Here is a 22,517-nt window from a genome sequence, read left to right on the forward strand (position 1 = left end):
ATGTCAGATAAACTGCACCTGATAGTTTTGCCTCCAGATGAGCAACTCCATTCTCGTGCTACTACCTGGGCTAAAAGTGGAGAAATCTTAACTTTTTTTGTTACCAATCTATTTACTCTGAATAATAGTTTTTGCAAAGTGATTACTATCATAACAACAGGATTCCTGTACTCCAGGAGGTTTCCACACAAAGGCCCATGGGGCAGATGCAGTCCTCCAAGGTCATTTACCCACCTCCTGCCTTAAACTTTAGATTTAGGGCTGTTTTAAGTTTGAAATAACACACAACAACAATCCTAAATAACTTAACTATCTCATCAGCCAAAAGCAGGTCCACATTTCCCATTGTAATACAGGTAAGTTTGTTTGTTAAGATAGTTCTTCATTTTAAATATTGCATTTTTTGTTTTATGGGGTTATTGCACTATAAATAAGCTTTGTGAAGTGTTTGTAGGAATTAGTTCATGTTTTTTTCAAACTATAGTCCAACCCCCCAACAGTATGAGGGAGCGTGAACTGGCCCTCTGCATAAAAAGTTTGAGGACCCCTGATCTACTCTGTGTTCACTTGTTTTCAACATGAACATAATGCCCGCCACCACCCGCAGTGACCTAATATGAATGTTAAACAGCATGTAAGACAAGACAGAATAAATGACATCGTTTAAAACAATTCTCAAAGCATAGAATATCTGCTGCCATTACTATTTTTTATCCTCCTTCTCAAGCACCAATAAAACCATGACAGGTACAATTTATAATCCTCCCAAGACTGCAAAACAACCTAGGAAATTAACTCAATTACATTCACATTTACTATTCTTCAGAGGAAAAATAATTTACTGTAAGCACAGCAACTTCAATTCCAAAAGTAAAATCGATCCAGATAACTAATTTCATCTCAAAGCATCTGCAGCTAAACAGTATGATCATCACCCATGGCCTCCAGCTATAACTACAGTACCCATCTATGGCAATGTATATTAGCTATTGGCTCATAATGTATAAAAATCTAGAACTACCAGAGCTAATGAGGGGGTTTATCATTACAGACCCATTTCAGAGAACAAGGACTACATTCTCCTGTATAATCTATTTTATGTTATTTATTTAGAAATACACATCTTCCCCTTTTCAGCATATCTCAGTGTTCAATAATAAATATGAAATAAAAACAGTGAAACAATAAAAGGCAATAAAACATCAAACTTAAATGACTGAACAAAAACAAACAGTTCTGATCTTGAACTGAAATGATTCATCATTGTCGTCTTTACTGCAGTCACTAGACCATTAAAATGTCATATTAACACATGTTAAAACGTCAATTGCATATTAATAAATCTAGAACAGGATCAATACACTGAATATAATAATAATTACAGCCATAATGATCTGGTTACAACAGCCAAATGTAGAAACTCAAGTCACTTGCTGAATGAATGACAAAGTGATAATTAGGGACTAAGGAGAGTTGCCTGGGAAAAGTTGTATAATGAGCTTTATTAAGTCTCCCAGTCCCTCAATAATACCAGTAATGAAAAAAAAATACATGAAGATTGGCTTTACCTTGGCATTATTACATATATTGCTCAGTGAGTTTTTATTATAGTCTGCAGTGTAATAAATTAGAGGGAAGAACATTAAACGCAGCCAAAGAAAAAGCATCCCTATATTTCAGAATAGCTAGCCATACTAAATAAAGCATTCTGTCCTGATAAGAATGCCAAGGTAAGGCCCAATGACCGGTGAGCGTAAGGTTCCTATGCAGCTCTTGAAAGTTCTTGATAGTTTATATTAAATAGTCCATGACAACTGATTAGACACCATCAAAGCCCATGAATAGGAAAGAGACAAACCTGAGATAACTCAAATGTAACATTATCTTGGTGTCCAAGATAACACACAAGATAACAGCAAAGTTGAAAGTGATACAAAGGATTGTAACTTATTAGTTTTCATTCAATGCATTACCGAGTCCACACAATTGCCTAATTTCAACATTTGTGTGAACTCTCCTAACTCAAATGACAAGAAAAGAGTTATGTATCATCAGCATACTCATGGCTTCTCATTTCACACATCCTGATGATTTCATCCAGGAGCTTGATGAACATATCCAAAAGTATGAGGAATACGAAAGAATTCTGCATAAATTCTATGAAGTTGGACAACTTTGACCCTCTCCCATGATATATTATGAACTCAATACATAGCAGAAAAATCACAGTTTCACCATGCCCTCCCACCTTCATGTCCAGAACTGGTTCAGGCAGATAGTATCCAAAACCACTGAGCAACCAAGAACAGTTTTTTTAAAATGCTCTCTCTTATCTCTTTTCCAAGAGAACAATAAATGTTTCAAAACTAGATGTAAAGCTGCACTGAAATGGGTTCAGGGAATCCTTGCCATCCATAAATGAATGAAGTCACCACTGCTTTCAGCAGACCTTGCCCAAACAAGAGATATTTTTACTGCATAAAAGTTATTAAAATCTCCTGAGTTTCAGGAGGATTTCTTAGTGAGTGGAATTGCAGTTGTCTCCTACAAGATGGCTGGGACCACCTCCTTCTCAAAGTGGAATTAACTGCATCTTGGACAATCCAGTCAACCATATGTTCTCTACTCCCATCCACATTTTAATAATCTGTATGACCTAGGAAGAAAGATACGGGTGACTGACCGGTTTCATGGCATAGCTACTGAGACTAATCTTGGCTAGTTTAGTTGATAGAATCCACAAGAACTTTTCAGTCTTCAACAACTGGATATGTTAAGCCAGTGTTTTTCAAACTGCTCCTCCGGGTGTTTTGGACTTCAACTCTCAGAAATCCCAGCCAGCTTACCAGCTGTTAGGAATTGTGGGAGCTGATGTCCAAAACATCTGGAGGAGCACAGTTTGAGAAATACTGTGTTAAGACTACTATGCCAAGTCAATAGTTTTGCTTCTTGGAGATGATGAAATGTTTAGTCCAACTCTGTGATTCTATATTAGAAAACTAGAAAAGTATGCAATTTTGAGCATTTATGGCGCCTTCTTCCCTCAAGCATGTACTTAACTACCTTTTAGCTGGTAGGCAGAATTTCACCAATTTTGATTTAAAAACCCCCTGTGTAGACAAAGAATTTACAGGCAGTGCCCAAGTTACAAACATCCAACTTACAAACGACTCATAGTTAAGGATGGGGGTGAGGGGTGAGACAACAGGAAGTGAGAGGAATATACCCTTAGGAAGGGAAATTCACCCATGAAAGAGTTATCATGAGGAAAAGACATCTCCAATGAAGTTTTCTTGCCAATCCTTGTTTCCACAACAAGCCAAATTTTTCAAAATCTTATCACAGGGACAGAAAGTAAAATGAAATCTTCTGAACAGGGGAACAGACAGCAAAGCAAACACTACGGGGATGTTAACTCTTCCCTATACTATCCAGTACTAAAAAAAAATACATACTGGAGTTACACTTAAAATGTACCTGTTCCACTTACATACGAATTCAATTTAAGAACAAAACTACATAACCTATCTGGTTCATAACTTGGGGATTGCTTGTAGTCTAAACTGCAAGGTACTACCAGCCAACTTTCTTGAAAACCATATAGTTAGCATATAACTATGAAATACCATTCTGCAGTTACATAGACAGTTTTTGTCAGAGCTGACATTGTCAACATTGTATAGTGTTTTCTTTTTTAACATTTTCTGCTCTTCTTCCAACTAAAGTGCTTTTAAGGTTACTTGTTTCTAATCTTTTATTTTAATAAATTTTGTTAACCCTCTTATGGACAGAAAAATAACGAAATAGTGGAAATATAGTACTCAAACCGCTGCAGGGCAGAGATAGTGCACTTGGGGGATTACATGTAGGTTCTTTGTAGCCATTGGCAGCTTAATCCCAATTTCTTTACAAAATCATCAAATGGTTTCTAAGGGACTTGTAAATATCACTTTAGCCTCATCCTCAACCTAGAACAGCAAAATGAAAATATGGGCTGGGGATGAGGCCATTCAAAACACCGCAAAACCTGACTGAAGCTTAACTTCTGGCCACCACTAATTCCACTGGTATGGCTCATGAAGAGCTAGGAGCTGCTGAAAACTGTCAAACCCTGAGAACATATCCACCCCAGGTTTAGAGGGAAAGTGTTGATAAAGATGAGGACAGTGCGTGAATTATAATTTTCTCTATCAGCACACTTCCTTCTTCCTCTAGGACAATGGTTCTCAACCTGTGAGTCCCCAGATGTTTTGACCTTCAACTCCCAGAAATCCTAACAGCTGGTAAACTGGCTGGGATTTCTCGGAGTTGTAGGCCAAAGCACCTGGAGAACCACTGCTCTAGGAGAAAAACAACAGGACTGTTTCAATTAGTGATAGAACTTAACATTGCGGTCTTAAAAAAAAATCTCAACTATGGAGTAGCAGTTTCATTGTCAGAGATCATTTTAGGATTTCCCCACAGCATTGTATTGTTTAATTTGAGCAAGGGGGTATGATGAAGGATTCAGGAAGAACTGATTTGCAATCTAGTGACATAATTTTACTAATTCTGTCCACCTGCAGAACATTGGGTTTTAATATCAATCAAATCTCAGGAAGCACCCATTTTAGGTGATAGAACACAGATATATGTAAAGTGATGACACAGGTGAGGAAGCACACTTATTTTACAAAAAAAATGATGGATGTGATGCACATAAAGATTCAAGCTCTCATCAAAATGGTATTTCCCTAGATAAACCACTGGCTTAAAGAAAGAAAGTATTAATGAAGAACAGAGATAAGGCTCCCAGATAAGGTGTGAATTAAGGATGGCCTGGGGGCTAAATGTGACCCAAAATGCTATTTTTGCCATTATGAGCATTCAAAGCCCTAATAATATCTCATATACACCTTGCCCCACACTAAACAACAGTAGTACTATTATTACACTTGAACAGCCATGGCTGCATCATAAAGAATCCTGGAATTCACAATTTAGTCAGGCATATTCAGAATCCTAAATCAGAAAGCTCTTGTGCTTCACCAAATCATATATCCTATCACAGTTAAGGTGGAATGACAGTGCTATAACTGTGTAATGTGGGATGAATTCTTTTAGGAATGCAATTTTTTTGTTTAAAGAGGATGCAGGATCCAACAAAGTCTCATCTCCTGAAACAAAAAAAAGAGACAGTGGACTTCCATCTATTTTAATTTTTAAGAAAATGCATTTACAGGCCCAGTGCAGGCTGTGTTGGGTCTTCAAGGACAAAAATTGGCCTCTGGACTATTGCAAGTTGGTTTACTCATCACTCTTACCACAGCTATCATAATACAGTAACAACAATTACTTTTACTGTCTTTAAATTCCTTTCCTCCATGGGCAAATACACACATAAAGAGGTGAGTGGAACCAGAGTAGATGGGGTAAAGTAACTGGGGTAAAGGAAGGAAGCAATGAAGCAGAAGCACCCTGGAGAATTAGTCATGTAAAAATTATGCTGGGGAGAACATGAATTTTCTGCTAATTGGGGAAGAACTTTCTACTCTCATGAACCTCTTGAGTTGTGACTTATTATTAGAAATGAAGACCTACATAATGCTCAGAACAGTTTTTTTTATACTCGCTTAGCACTTCCATAATGAATATTGCATATTAACTCTTTCATCCTGCCTTCCATACTGCTTTGGATGATCCCCAATCTTCTGGAGCAAGCTTGTGACTAGTGAAGTCAGCGGCTGGGAAAAGAGGGCCTTGAGGCTCCAAAGTGCTCAGTTTTGCAAACAAAACTCTCATCACTGAACTGCAGACTTAACCCATTGTGTAAACTCATCTCTGTATTATTGATAATTTTATAAAAGAATAACATGGAATTAAACAACTTCTCAAAGTTATGAAATCCTTAAACACTTACGTACTTATTTAAGGCAAGAAGTAATTTTTAACCACTCTGATCAGTGACAATTCTGTTTTCATTTGCATCCGTACCCCTTCATTCATTAAAATTTCCAAAGCAATTTAGATTTTGACAAATTACTCATGTGAAGGATAGTTAAAACAGAAATAGGTCCATGTAACCAAACATTTATTATAAGCAAGCTTTAAACCTCCATTATAATAAAACTGGAAATGCTACATACAAATTAAAATGAAGAGGCTAACTGAACAATGTTAAAATAACATTTAAACAATCTTTGTTAAATTATCAACATTTGTATTCTTATACCATACATTTCCATTCCAAATTACACATAAATTGATGATGCATGCCATTAACTCTGAATGTGGGGGTACAAATATAGTTTTCATATCTATCTGAAATATGCTTTTTATTGCCTGGATGGGAGCTTCTCCTGAATATGATGGCAAGGGAATTAAGCAGATTCAATATAAGACAATAAAAAATTGTAAGTGGATTTATGCTGTGGAGCTGTTATAAAGTGTAAAAATTGCTTGCGAAGTGTATACAAGAAGCCCTGGTTGACAGAGTCAAGTTCCTTAGTAATCAGTAACTTTGGGTTTTTTTAAAAAAAACATATACTTTAATGTTTTCCCTTTTTTACTGAAATTAAAGCAATCATAACAACTGAAGGGACACAGTTGTACAAAACAAATTTAAAAAATGATTCTGATTGAACTCATCATGTCAACTAAGTAGCCATAGCATTTCCAAACAAAAAGGTAGAATGGGTTTTCTTGTTTGTTTCAAGGAAACCAAAGGGCTTCTATTAAATAATAAGAGCAGAGGAGAGTTTGAAGTTCCAACCCAGTATGCTATGTACTACTTACCTTCAAAAGTCAAATAAAACTTTCCTCTGTCAAACCAGACGAGGGAAGGCTGTTCATTCTCTGTATGGCCAGGAGTTGAAGCGGGATGGGAAAGGTTAAGGAGAGGGAGAGAGAAGGACATAAGTGTGAGTCACAGAAGCAGGTTATTAATCTTTCTACAGGGGAAGAAGAGGCGCTGCAAGCTGTTAACGTGCAAGGAGCCGGGCAGGGATTTTAAAACAATGTTTTTGTTTTATTTTGGGAAACAAAGCAAAAAAAGCAAGCTATGGAATCCTAAATGGAGGTAATTTTTGCCCACTGGATAGTTGCTGTGGCATTTATGTGAGCAGTAGAAGATGTTTGTTGCTGCATAGATTAGACGGTTTTAGCTACACTGGTGACCAGCCACATCTCAAAAGCGCTGCTGTAATCTTGGGAGGTATCATTGCATATGATCACATCTGAAAATGTTGCACAAAAAAATATGTGAACCTGACAAAAAAAAAAGATGGATAAAGGGGAAAACTGGGTATTTTTCCTGAGCTCCCATACATTATGGAGCACCTATGCTCATGTCGTCATCCTGAAACAGATATGTATCACAGCTATTATGTTCTCATGGATGATGAATATGCCTGGGCTTCCAAAAATTGACTTAACATCTGCTCTAGTGTTTTTCTTAGTACTGGTAAATTGGAATCAATAAATTGCTGAGCAGGATTAAACCCCTGTGGTTTACAAAACCAAGATATGAATGTGCCAGTTTATAGTCCTTCCTCTTCTCATAAAATATTACCAGTTACGCCTCCATTTTAAAGGATCCAGTGAACATGAACAAAAACTAGAAACTGATGATACCCTAACAATGGTGTTAGGCACATCTGGTCCTGGAAACTTGCATGGAACCAGATATTTCAGTCAACTCTGCTTTGGAGAAAGAGCAAGGTATGGAAAATAAATTCTCTGAAGAATTCTTCTTGAGTAGTTGTTATTCTTTACATATGAAAGAATCACAAATCAGCAATATGTCACCTATCCCAAACTCTTATTATTAGGACACCATCATGCAATGCACTGCATTTTTCATGTTGCATGAGTTCCTCAGTTAGGTATTAGGTATAAATTTGTATGCACTTGACACTCATGGTAGTGGTGGTAGTGAAGGAGGCATTCAGATGATAATGGCTTGACTTTTAAATCCAGATTCCTTGAAACCACTCTGCTAGTACAGTACCTGCAGGCGTTTCACAGTGCCTTTCAAACGAGGGCAGTTTGTCAACATAAGCATCATCTTCTGAAACCCATGAGCAAAAGAAATGTAAAAGAAAAACAATGAAAACACAAATTCCAAATGAAAACCAAATAGCTGCTTATCAACCAAAACACAAACATTACAATGAAAAATAAAAGATCATAGACATAAAAATAGTGGACAAGTCTCTTTTATTATCAAAATTATATGCAATAGCCACCACAAGAACCCAAAATCAAATACAAAAAGGACAGACAAGTAAATGAAAGAATTCTGTGCCATATTCCCTTGGGCAAACCCAACAAATATCAGACAAATTTGAGCAACCAGGACAACGACCAATGGGAAAGAGTTGCTTTATCTATTTTTAAATCTCAATTTTCATGCTCATTTTTCTAGCGTGCAAGCAGAATCATCAATCTCTTAGATATATAGATTTTAAAATATTCTATCCACCTACCCTGACCCCTATAAAAGTGTCCCAGACTCTCCATGCTTAATCCTATCTATTGTGCAATAGCTGAGAAAACATTGCCTTTTGCAAAGGGCATTCTGTAATTGTACCTAGCTGTCAAAGTCCTAATAGTATCCCATTAATTCATGCTGTAAGAATATATATATATAAGTTCCTACAATGTCCTTTTGAATACCATAGCTGGTTTTTAAGGGCTCTAAATCTTTTTTGTACAACCAAGCTTAGGTTGACAGATCTGAAGTATCATTGAACCTTGAGCTTTATGTTTCTCACAGTACTGTCCATCCCCTCTACAAAGAAAATTTCTGCTTGGAGTTATCAGCACTTTAAATGCCAAGGAATTCAGCAAATGCTATGGCAGAGATGGGCAACCTTGAGGGATCAGTGGCATGTATCAGTGTGAGATTCCCTACATTTATTTTCAGACCAGCCCCAGGGGTCAACCTCCCCCCCCCCCCAATTAAATAGAACTCTGAAAACTTTTTCTCTCCTTCCACCAGTTTGAAGCTTGCACAGACTTTATTTCCAAACAGGAAGTGGCCACCTAACAATGAAGAAGGAGCCATTGAAGTAGCAAAATATATTTTGAAGGATGAGAAATGGAAGGTGTGTTGTGATGTGGCAAAAATAGCCTTGGCATCACATGCCACACTTGTCTTATTGTCGTATAGCAGGTTTACACAAGGTCTACCCACCCATCACATGATTGATCTTATTAGCTTTGATAGTACTAGCTATATGTACAGATTGGAGCTTTCCAAGAAGTGGTCATTGTTGTCAATAAACAGCAGACTACATTCTAATAATTTCTACAGGGGGAAATGGAGCTGAGAGTCTTAAAATTAAGATATAGTTCATGAACATTGTGAACATTATCAGTCCTTGCTCAGGAGACCACAGAATTTGAACATTTAATGAGGTGTTCCTTTTGTTTACAACAGTCAACAAATTCTCTGCACACATCCACAAATACCCAACAACATCAATATGACAAAATTGCTTGACTCTAATGTTAAGAAAATGTGCTTGTATTCAGTAATCATGTTCAAGAAAACACTTAAAGTGTTTGATTTGTGTAAGAGTATGACTATTCCTACGTCTTTCTCTTTTTGTCATGTCCTAAATCATTTGAAATTCCTAGAAAGAGATATACTGTACAAACTAAACCCAATCTACTTAAAAAATGAGAAAAGCTGAGTACGTGTTCTAAATCAGTACATGCTAAGTATATTTAGCAGCATACATATATTGGTCTTAATATGGTCAGTAAAAGCAAAGTTAATGCTTCTTGCTGTTAACAAATAAGCCACGACTAAACAGCTGGGATGACCAAGTATTGTACAAGCCAGTGTTGTTTCTTATTAGCAATGCCAGATACAACTTTTTCAAAAGTTTCCTCAACTTTTCCTCAACTTTTTCCCTTAATATTAATACAATATCTGAAATTAGTGTAAACATTGTTTCTAAAGGCTAGGAATTTTAGCATTCATTAATCATTTTAATAGTCATCATATTGTGAACTAAAGTGTATATGACAAATTGATCGTGTCCTTGTCCTAATATGATTCAAAATCCAAAATTCAAAAGCCTTCATAGGTCTTCCATTTTAAGAGTCTTGCCACTTCATAATTGGATTTTGCATTAGACCAGGGGTCCTCAAACTTTTAAAGCAGAGGGCCGGTCCACAATCCTTCAGACTGTTGAGGGGCCAAATTATCATTTGGGGGGAAAAACGAACAAATTCCTATGCACACTGCACATATGTTATTTGTAGTGCAAAAAACAACAATAACAATGAAAGAACAATACAATATTTAAAAATGAAAATAATTTTAACCAACATAAACCTATCAGGATTTCAATAGGAAGTGTGGGCCTGCTTCTGGCCAATGAGATAGTCAGGTTAATTAGGATTGTTGTTGTTGTGTGTCTTTAAGTCATTTCAGACTTTGGGCAAGCTATTATATTATTAGCATAGCACAATATTAGCATTATATATTACTACATTGAACTATACCACTATACTGTAATATTATATGTAATATATAACATATAATTAATATTATATGGTATTATTATTAGTATTATATTGTATAAAATGATAATATTATTATCAATATCATATGTATATACAATATATTATATTATTAAAACGGATATAAAAATATTATATTATAAATGAGGGCGGGGGCCAGGTAAATGACCTTGGAGGGCCGCATCCGGCCCCCGGGCCTTAGTTTGGGGACCCCTGCATTAGACTGTCAGTACTACACTTTCACGTTGTCTTCAAAGTATCTGGACATGCTACTACAGTTTTGACAGTCTATAAATCTAAGAGCCTTCCTGGCTATTACTTACTGAAACAATTTATTCTGACAGCACAAAAATCTAACAGAACTCATCTGCCTAGCCCTTTATGAAAACTATAAAGTCTTCATATTAGAAAGGCTTTTCCAGCTGTTGCTGCAATCCATAATTTATTAGTTGTCTATCTTTGGACCATCATCTGATTTTTAAAATATTATATTTACAGAGTGGATGAATTAGTAACTGTCTTGATGAAATGCAAAATATAAGACATTTTATAGGTGTGATTACTTTTGAAGAAGAGCCAAATATGTGGAATCATGTAATACTATTTTACTACCTATCTACCTACTACTTTAATCTTTGTAGTTATCATCATAAAATAAGGAAACGGTGCAGCAGTCCCCATGCACCAGTAACTATTTTTAAGCCAATGTTTTTTCTATAACTTCTTATCTCTACCAAACAGGCTCAGAATAAAAATAAAATGTTGTTAGATAGGAAATTAGCTTCCATTGATGAAAATCTACAAGGTCTTCCATTAAATGCTTCGCCCAAAAGAATCACATTACAAGTTTAATTTTCATGGTGGGTCTGCTGAATCAACAGGATCCGGATTTGCGATTTCCAGGGACCATTGATCATCACTTCCCATATTAGTAAATGGTAGCAATGTGAATGAAAACATGCTGAAGTGTGTGCGTTCACATCATCATTATTTAATAATATTGTGCATGACTGATGGCGTATTTTGTATCCATAGTGAGTCACAGAGTCAAACTGCCATAGATAAGGTAGGCTCACTGTACAGGGAAATTATTATTTAAATAGAAAATTGCATAATATCCCATCTCTTTTGTATAGAGGCACAAAATCTAGCTAAAAACTGCAACTTGAAAATAGCAGTTTTTGCAAATCAGTTATCTGATTTGCAGTTTTAAGTTATGAAAAACAGTTACTGATAAGAACACACAATAATGTGTCTCTCGTGAAAAAAGGAACACTGACTACCATCAGCTTCAGACTTGAAAGTATTTTACATACAAGGAATTAAGTCACTGATGGCAGAGCCTTTTGGTTAAAAGAACATAAAATTGTAGAATAGATTAAGTTTTAAGAGAAATGCTTTTCAGTACATTGACTGACATACATTTATATCATGCCAGTCATAACACTGCTCAATAGCAACAGAAACAGAACATAAACATGGAAAAGAACAAGTAGTTAGAAAATTATCTGAAGCTTTCCATCACTACTACCCCACCAAAATATTATAAAAGGCAAAAAGGGAACAAAAATAAACTTAAATTTTTCAGAAGGACAAATGAAAAGATAGAGCACTTCAAACCAGAGTCAACAGTTCCCAAATCATTATTGGAGGTCTAAATATATACTCCATTTGGGAGCAATGTTGTGTTTTTAGTAACTAGAGCCATTATTTAAACATAGTATGATTTCTTTTTCAGATTAAAAGACAAAGGTTTCCAATAAATAGGAAGTTACCAGTATAGTTCATCACACTTCACAAAGGCATAATACATACACACATTTCAGCAATTTTTGATTTTGATTCAATTTGTTCCCAAGCTAAAAAGTTTATTAAGAACACTCAGAAAATTAGAACTGAACTTCAAATTCCCTTTCTCCTCCATATAGTTTTGAAAATTGTCAAGACAGAATTAGGAGTCACATCAGAGGAACTGAAATCAAACAAAGTTTAGATTTATAGAAGAACGGGTCCAAAGGCATATGAAACAAATAAAACAATCCGGCAAACAATGAGAATGGAAGGAGCCAGAGATGTCTGCAGAAGAGTGGAAGCGCTGATGAAAGAATTGGCAGTTCAAAAAGGAAAACCTGGAGTCTGCAGCACAAAAAGAGCTATATCAGATAAAAGGATGTAAATTTAAAGTAGGAAGAAAAAAACAAAATGCTGTAAACGAAATCAAGAAGAGAGAATCCAAACATGGGTTGATCTCAGAAGAAGGTGAGAGAAGTAAGGGAGACCAGGGAAAACCAAAGAAGGAAACAGGACCAAAAGGCATCAATACTAGAAACGATCAGCCTCATCATGTGTAATCTAATCTCTACTTAGAAAAACAATGGTTTTTTTTAAATCCCTTCTTCAATAAATGTCTAAGTCATTTTCAGTCAGATCACTGACATTCTGCATTGTTTTTGACACTGTACAGCTGTACAGTTTCTGCAATCTAAAGAGAAGAAATATGCTTGGCTTCTAACAGGGAGGAGAAATGTGGGGTCCTCCAAATATTGTTGGACTGCAACTCGTATCAAAGCTAGCCAAATAGACATTGGTGATTACTGATAGGAATTGAAATTCAACAGCAACTAGAGGACTATGTGTTCCACATTTCTGGTTTAAAATAGATTTTTAAAGGAAAAAGTGATTCTGAGTAGTGCTTTTTGTTCTTGACCTTCCCCCCCGCTTCTTTTTCTTTACTAAGGTTAATGGTATGTCTACTTTAACAATGAATTGAACTATTACTGAAAAACCAGACTATTCTATTGTATAACTACAAGTGATACTACAGTGATACAATTGTTGGGGTACTAAAATATACACACACCTATTCCATGTGTATATTAGTTTTAGAGACATTTGTCAGAAAAAGCTATCCTGAATCCATAAATTACTATATGCCTTTTCCCAGTTTAAGTGCAATAACTTTTCAGTGTGAAATACCTGCAAGCATATGAGACACATACTGTTTCATGCCCTAATTAATTTTTGTAAAGGTTTTCCTATCTTTTTTTAATAATCTACATTATGTTCCCAGTGTAACTTGGAGCTAGAGGACACATTCTATATGCAAAATGTGCTCATGAAGAACAAGTGTGTGTGATTTTGACTGTTGTTATGATATGCACACATGTAACACAGAGGTAGTGGTCTATTACTAATCCAAATTCCAGTTCTATTTCACATTATAAAGTGCTCTAACATAACATGACTATGACAACACAAACAAAGAAAAGATAACCAAAGAAAAGGTTTCAGAAACCAAAGATACAAGCCATTCTGCTCATGAAAACTATTCTTCAAAAGAAATAAGCTTTTTTGTTACCAATTGTGGGAGTAGTTGCTGCACTCAAGGAATTGGTGGATGATATGGACGAGGTGCTTTCAGCACGTGCTAATGGTGCTATTGGAGGAGGGCTGGATGAGTGAATCGGAGGGCTAAAAGGTCTGGACTGTAGAAAAAGAAAAACAATATGAAAATACATATAATGCATCACTTAATGTGAACACACCAACCAATACTCATAAGCACACAGGCTACCTTCCTAAGCTTTTGGTAACCCATAATTAATCTACGCACATGAACTAGACATGCAAGTTCATTGATTTCTCTGTTCCTGTTCATAGACTATTAGGCCAGCTGGACAATTGTAGGTTTCCTTGAGGTGCTAAGTATGAATAATTTCATTCATAAGATTCAGAAGTGATCACTTACAAACAGAAAAGAGTGGAGGAGAGAAACCAGGACAGCTTGTGGCAAAATATATCAAAGGCACTACTAGATTTTTTCCTTTTCTGTTCATTATTCTTTTTGTGGCCTAAAATACTTACAGACAATCTCATCAGATGGGTGAAATTGCAAACACTTTGACCTCACTTGAGGCACAGAATCCACTAGATTGCATCACACAATGCCAATCAACTTCTGAAAGGGCTCGGTGCCTCAAGTGAAATTGAAGTATCATAAGAGGACACAACTGGGGGGGGGGGGGAGCTGGGAGGTGACATTTCCCCCCATGGGATCAGGTAGGAGTAATACACATGTTGCAGGGTGCAAGGCACCAGGTTCACCACACCTCCTGCTGGCTTCACCATGAGCTATGGCCAATCCTCCTGCTATCACTTGGATTGGGGGGGACCTCAATGTGATGAGGTCCATAGGGGTCCTTATACAGAAAATATCAAGATCTAATCCTATTGAATAAAAAGAGTAGAATTGTAATTGTTGCTGACTTCATCCTCCTTGCAATTGCCACCCTTACTGTATTTTAGAGGGTCTGGACTGGATGAGAATAAACACATTAAAATTTAATCCAGGCAAGATAGAAGGGAAGTCAGGGATTAGGGGTTATGTTTGCACAAGGTGGAGCTATTCTCCCCATGAAGACACAAGTTCATAGATTGGATGTACTCCTAGTCTCTGCACGGAACTTGGAAGGACAGGTTTCTGTGGTGGCCAGGATGGCCTTCGCATCATTAAAGCTTATGCACCAAATACACCCGTACCTTGATATGCCAGATCTGGTCACAGTGGTATATGCCCCAGTTGCATCCTATTTGAACTACTGTCATGTCCTCTACATGGGGCCTCCTTTGAGAAGTGTTTGAAAGCTTCAATTAGTTCAAAGATCTCAGCCAGAGTGCTAATTAGGGCAGGATATAGGAACCATACTACACTTCTGTTGAAATAGCTCTGCCAGCTCCCACTTTGTTTCCAGCTACAATTCTAATTATGACTTATAAAAGTCTATATGTCTCAGGTTCAGAGTATTTTGTACACTGTATCTCCCTGTATGTGCCTGTTCTGGCCCAGAAATAATCAGTAGACCCTTCTCTCAGCTCCATCACTTTCACAAGCATGGTCAGTGGCAATGCAAGAGAAGACATTTCCATTAGTTGCCCCTAAAATCTGGAACTCCCTTATCAGAGAGGTCAACATGGCCCCTTCCTGCTGTCCTTCTGATGGCATGCTAAAAGCCTTTTATTCCAATGGGCTTTTGATACACAAAGATTTTAAAGAATTGTACTGTTTTCAATAGCTTTTAAATCTTTTAAATTGCATGTTATTCTTTTAACTAGAAATGTTAATTGTTTTAGCATTTTTACTTGTTTAATTCTATTTTAATTTTCCCTTTTTGTATGTTTTAACTGTATTGCTCTTTTAAAGACTCAATGCGTCTTTGAGTCCCAATTCTACGAAGAAGGCAGGATATGAATACATAACATCATCCAGTCATCAGAAACAGTTTTTTCAAGGAAGGAATTGACAAAATTGTTATTATTTTCCCTTTCTCTTATCCAGCAAGGGGGTTAGCTATAAGGAGCACTGGAGGGCATTGCCCCTCAAATAGGAATTCTTCAAGTATCTAGCATAATGTAGTTAATTAAAGTTGAATACATTCAAACAATTAGAAGGGATAGGGTAAACATAATTTGCTAATTATGATTACCACATCTTTCTTTATCTGCTTCAGGGTAAAAGAGACGACATGAATGAAAACCAACATACCACATCAACACCAGGCTTCCCTGGAGGTAATTTTGGGCGAGATGGGGGTCTAGGTGGAGGGGGTGGTGGAGTAGGGCTGCTGCAGGATGCCAGTGGGGTTGCAGGACGAGCAGGCGACGAGGACCCTGAAATAAATGCACACTATAAATATGGCATTGAATTAAATTTACTGCGGTTCCCTCCTTGCCCTTGTTTTGTACCCCTCAACACAGAGCAGGCCATCAAGCAAACCATAGCCATATCAGGGTTTTGTATAAGTTGGTAGCTACTGCATAACCATATGATTCATAGATGGGAAATGGATGAAGTCAGAAAACTGCTAACTTAAGATGTTATCATTAATATAAAATCTTGTTTCTTTGCTGCCGTAATGCTAATGACTTTTCCACATGCACTTGACAAGGAAGACAAAGTGGCTACAGATCATGCACTGCTCCTACACAAACCTCCTTAAATTAAATGAGGAGCCAGCACTTGATGAACTGCATCCATTTTAAAATGAAATATGATGACTAAAACCAAAATATTGTATTGTTTTTGGTTATCTCTGGAATTTACTCATTCCTTGACATTATTTTAATACAAAACCTCAGAGTATGTTTGCTATGCAAACATAGTGGGAACTACCATCAAAAACTACCATACAATGAAACGACGGAGACCTAGACATGTAGAAAAAAAAGATTTGTAATGAAAAAACAAACTTTTCATCCTTCTTTTTATGTGATACTAAGATACTAACAAATCAGAGGAATATCTACCTTGTCTGCAATAAAGAAAGGGCTGATAGGTGGTCTTGAGAAAAATGCAGATATTTAAGAAAGAAAAAATGTTTCTACAAGGTATTTTTTTGCAAAATGTTTAATATTTTTTCACACTCATATTGATGACTATTAAATGAGAAACAGCTTAAATAATAGCCAAAGGGAGATAGTTAAATTATAACCTGTATATACTCATGTATAGGTCTAGGCATTTTAGTAAAAAAAAACCAAGCCCAAAAAGCTGGGTTAACTTATCTACAGGTCAATCTGAGTACTGTACCTCAACAATTGTAAAAAAGAATCCATCCCTTCTCCAACTAGAGTGGCGAAAGGTGAGAGCTTAGTCAGTCCTAGGAGGACCTTAAAAAAACCCCACTGATCTCCTCTGCTTTCTTTTCCGTGGTGTTGCTTCTGGCCTTTTACATTCTTGGATGGTAAAATGTCAGTGGCACTTATGTCTTTCTTTCTCCACAAAATGACCTTTGACTTATCCACAATCATATCAAAATTCATAATTTTGGCCCCAAAACCTGTCTTTGGCTTACATACGAGGTCAGTTTATACAAGAGTATATACAGTATGTTACGTGCTGGCATAAATTTGATTACTGTTATGATTATCAGAATAAAGTTTATCAATACTATGCCAACTGACACAATTAACTACCAGTATGTGAAAACAGCCTATAAATGACTTCTAAATTTAAGAATAGATGGTAACATTAGAAATTGTCCTAACAGGGCTATTATGTAAGGGTCTCAATTTACCTTAAGTGCCATCTGTTCTGCTGCAGCGTTGCTCCCTTGTATGTTCTCAGTACCATCAAAGGTCACAGAAGGAATTCATGCTGTGTCTTCTTCCCACTCTACCATTATTCTTTCAGGAAACTGGAACAATAGTAGTAGGGAACGATCCACAGCATGGACTCCTTGTACATACTGTGAACATATGATAGAGATTACTGAGTGACATTGGAAGGAGTTATGATGCAGCAATTATCATGCTGTTAAAAGGAATGTCTCTCATATATATGTATATATATATACATACATACATACACACACACACACATATATATATATATATATGCATTCCAGTGTACAGTAATTTTATCACGTCCCTGTCCTCTTCCAAAGAACAGCATCCCTTGAAAGATAAATTATAAGAGTCTCAATTATGTTATAAGTTATAACTATAATAGAACCCCTGAATGAACAACTTAGAAAATCAACAGTGATGTAACTTCATTTGATTTAATGGGACTACTCAAGTTTGGACTAAAAAGAAGATTCAGACTAAGGACATTATTTTAAATGGAAAAGGAAAGGAGAAGGTTTTCCATATTCAACATATCGGAGACTCTTAACATTTTTGGGTGCTCAAGTCAGTCCTTTAAAATCAAACAAGACATTCTACATCCAAATCAGATGTCAGTATCACAGTGTTGATCATAAACACCAACTGATTACATGCTTCATGCAGTCAGTGAAAAACACATATAAAACACACAGCTATCAGGAGAACATAGATGGTGGGGTGGTAAAGGTTTCATAGTACAGCACAAGAATAATTACAAAATGATATTTCACTTGCTAAGCGGGTTGTGAATAATCCCCTTAACTAAGGTAAGGAGTTTCAAAAGCCTTGACAATCATATGTATTTTGTACTCAGTGAAGCGTACATAACCCGTAGTGCTCAAATGTGAAATTCTGTGTACTAAAGTTAGTGTTTTTTCTTTAATAAAAAGCATGAACACTAAATTCTATCAAATGGCTACACAAATGTTAAATTCATGTTCATTAAACAACTTTGAGATATCCCTATTGGTAATTAATTACAAAAATTAAAGATATTGTGCTGAAACTATAGATAAAAATTAAAATTGACAACAGGACAAAAATCATAGCATGTATCTCTTGGAGCCAAGAACTCTGATCTAACAAAAGTCTTAGGAAAACATAGGTGGCTCTTGTTATGTACATAACACATATCCATCAGGCTCAGTAATCTAGAACCATCAGCAAGCTTCACAAACAAGATATATCCCAACATGTAAAATATATCTTAAACAAAATCTGAAGATATCTCATCCATTAAAAAAATAAAAATTTCTAGAGTAAGTAGAATAAAAGTCTCAATTTTCCCTGAAAATGATCATTTCTATCTCAAAAACACATCAACAAGACAATTCTTTTTAACTGTGGGGAGAGGCACTGCTCTGAAACTATTGATCTAAGCAGCAAGGAAGGAATTTAGTAATTTTGATTATCTCTGCTATAGTTCCTTTCTTTTCTGTCCTTAAGCAAACATGACCAGCTTCCAAGTTCATTCTTTGTAAGCTTTGCTAAAATGTTCTGAACATATCGCAGGATTGAGCAAACTTGCTTAGGTTTAAGTCTGATTATTCTGGATGAAATCTGCCTCCACATGAAATATAGAAAATAGTACCATTTTTGTGCTACATGACATTTGAAGTTTATTGGATAGAAACCCTAGATAGGAATAAAATACACTTACGCAATTTTGCTGCTAATCCATCACATAAATACACATTTCAGGCTAAACAACTTTGGGGAAATTACCAGTATGAGGACTATGAAAATAATTATTTTTCATACTAATTTAAGACAATGCTGACCAGCATTTAGAAGGGTTAACTAATCAGATTAACATTTAGGTTTATTGTAAAATAAATATTTCACCTTAAAATCACATTTAGTATCAGTCTTTATCACATTTAGTATCACTCTTTCCTATCAAAAACCATACACATCTGTTTCTTAGGAATGCCAAGTGAAATAAGGGACAGGTGTGCTGTCATTTTAATAGTTGTGTAGAACAGCGGAATTTCAGCAGGTGTGGCTTGTTACCTGGTTAAGTGATATGCAACACCTACTGGAATTCCCTCTTCTACAAAACCATAAATCAGTGATCATATAATGGCCATAGATATGAAATGTCCTCTTTGAAAATAAAACTGTCAGGCATGCTTTTATGGATGTAATAATAATTAGAATTGTTCATTAGAATTAGTTTTAAAACTCTCAAAAATTGCAAATGTGGCTTCTTCAAATTTAGGTCTACCTTAAAATTGGAACTACCTAGAATCCCTTGACAAGACAACATTCTCTTTCCAACTTAAACAAAAAACAAGCACTCTTTATCCCTTTCCTTTCACAAGGTGAGGAATATACCAATAGCAGCATTGGCTGGCCTGAAACAGGAAAGCCCTTTCTAGTTGCTTCTCAGTTGAATACATGTCATTTCCTATCAGAAAAACTTTACAGACATCTTTACAAATTCAACAGAAGTTGGAAAAATGACAACTTCCAACATCTCCAGCAGGATGTTGTACTCCTCAGCATGCGGGAAAAAAACCATTTTCATTCAAGTAGTGGTTGGAAAATCTTCTCCCACTCTGCAAGGAATTTTAGGTTATCCCTTAATTTCTAGCATTAGCAATTAAATACTAGGCATTCCATAATTTGCCCTTTGTAAATTTCTAGCTTTCTTCTTCAAAAAGCCATTTTTTGAATTCCTTTGTAAGACAACCTGGGGGAAACAACAGCAACATCCTGATTTTTGACAATAGCCTCCTTTGCTTCTTGAGTCAATGTAACTATTGGAATAAACCCAAATTTCATTCACAATTAAATATTTCAAACCAGTATTTAAACTTTTGAAATATATTAAACTGCACTGATGCAAAATTCAAAATTTCTATGCAATTCTAATTTCACAGAAACTTGCAATGATCACATGGGAGGATATTTTCCCATTTATTTTTGTTACAATGGCAATGTTTTACAATGACAAAAAACTGCTTTCCCTCCAATGCAGCTGTTAGCCACAGAAAAGAAGTTTTTATTTGAAGGTTCAATACTGATGAAGGTCTGTGAAATGGCTGATAGGAAACCATATAATGTCAATATGCAGTTCACACACAATGCTTCCCACATAGGCTTTGGCCATAAGGGAAGGAAGTATTTTTGAGTTAGAAGGATAAGAATAATGCTTTCCTGCTTTTGGAAAAGTCCTGTAAGAGTCTGTGGTCATCTGGTAAAAGTGAAAGTGTTCAGTTATCAGTTCCTCTTGGGGAAAACCTAGGATCTGTCTTCCTTGCTTGGCAGAAAGAAGCATAACTTCTTGTCAGAAAGAAGCATGACTTCCTTGCTTGGCAGAAAGAAGTGAGAATCATATTCTTGTTTCTTGCTTAGGAGATTTGTTGAATTTAAATAATTCCTAATATAAAGCAACATAGCTTTTATATCTATATTGTAATTAAAGATATAGACCTCTCCAATGAACACTAGACATTGAGCAATGGTAGGGATATAACACATAGTATCAAGGATTCAGGGTTAAGTTGGATCACAAGAGTACAGAATAAAAAAATAAAGAAAAGCCACTGGGCACAGTACAACCAAACAAAGGGAATGACTGATGCTTAAAAGCCAACCAACTAAGAGTAGCTAAAAAGGTTTTGTGTTCACACAGCAGCATTCATGGCCACACTGAAGCACACTCAAAGCTGTTTTGACATACCACTGGTGCTTCCTGTGCCACCGCCAGAGCTGGGTCCGGGTGATGACACCACCGTTCTGTAGGTAGGAGGTGGAGGGGGAGGCGGTGTTGCTCTCTGTCCCACCCCAAAATCTTTAGGAGATGCTGCTGCTGCTGCTAAGTTATCATCTTTAACGTGGGTCTGCTCAGAAACTTTCTTCTGAACCTCTTCTAAATTGAGTGGTGATGGAACACTGCGAGAGGTTTCAGCCTCCGGAGGCTCATCTGGGATTTCTGATACCACAGGTGGGGACACCACTTTTTCCCTTGAAGTCACCTCTGGAGTTACGTTTTCCAGGGATTGATCAGAAAAACTGATCCATTTATCCTCCGCATCAGCAGCAACAGACTTGGGGGATAATACTGGGCCAAAAATGCTGTCCAAGTCATTGATTGATGGTAGTTTGTCACTTTTGACCTCTGTTGCTGTCTGGTCATTTCCTGTGGTCAAAGTAGTTGATTTTAAACTTTAACACGAACTTGTACAGCTGTGTTGCACTAATGTTCTACTAACATACGGGGCTTTTAAAATCAGCTTTATTCTAGCACAGACATTTAAGTAACATGTTTGAAAGGTGTCACCAGGAAGGTAACTGATGTGCATAAATAGTGACCTAGCATGTGAAATGTATGTTATTCATAATCATATAAATTACATTCCATGTCATTTAACATGCAAAGTGTACTGCCTACAAATTTTATACATACAAATATATTCAAATGGAACACAGTGCTCTAAGAACGTTGCCTCAACAACTGCTATTGCAGTGATTTTATCTGCAAATATAATAAGCAAAAATCTAAAATTGAAACATGTTGATTTGCATGCAGATATGAATACTTGCACTGAACATATACTGCACAATGCAGCACACATTGTGATAATACTTTTGACCAAATAAGCTGATATAGGAATATGTTCATTAGCTCAGCAATCATTATTACCAACTGCAAAATTCATAAATGTGACCTGCAGCACATATTGTGGTAATATTTTAGGAGAAAGAACTTAATATAGAATTCTGTTCATAGGTTTAGCAATCATTATGATCTGTCATTTCTTAGCAAAAAGTACCAGAGTCTGTCAAGAGAAAATTTTAAAAAGGAACAGCATTTTATCAACACCTCTTGT

General features: G+C 36.2%; 1 protein-coding gene across 18 annotated transcripts in view; it reads right to left on the reverse strand.

Moving 5' to 3' along the window:
• sgip1 (SH3GL interacting endocytic adaptor 1) overlaps positions 1-22,517 on the reverse strand; it is a 169,292-nt gene that overhangs the window by 50,719 nt on the left and 96,056 nt on the right. For 5 of the 18 annotated variants that reach the window (XM_062978197.1, XM_062978201.1, XM_062978194.1 and 2 more), the window contains 5 exons: positions 21,368-21,826; positions 16,058-16,182; positions 13,874-14,000; positions 7,988-8,047; positions 6,775-6,834 (listed from right to left, as the gene is read on the reverse strand). In XM_062978197.1, the coding sequence (XP_062834267.1) occupies positions 6,775-6,834; positions 7,988-8,047; positions 13,874-14,000; positions 16,058-16,182; positions 21,368-21,826 (831 nt within the window). The remainder of the gene's footprint in view (positions 1-6,774; positions 6,835-7,987; positions 8,048-13,873; positions 14,001-16,057; positions 16,183-21,367; positions 21,827-22,517) is intronic. The other 13 variants (XM_062978203.1, XM_062978202.1, XM_062978206.1 and 10 more) reach the window with 5 other exon arrangements.

Source organism: Anolis carolinensis, chromosome 4, assembly GCF_035594765.1.
Source record: "Anolis carolinensis isolate JA03-04 chromosome 4, rAnoCar3.1.pri, whole genome shotgun sequence".
Taxonomy (NCBI): Eukaryota; Metazoa; Chordata; class Lepidosauria; order Squamata; family Dactyloidae; genus Anolis; species Anolis carolinensis.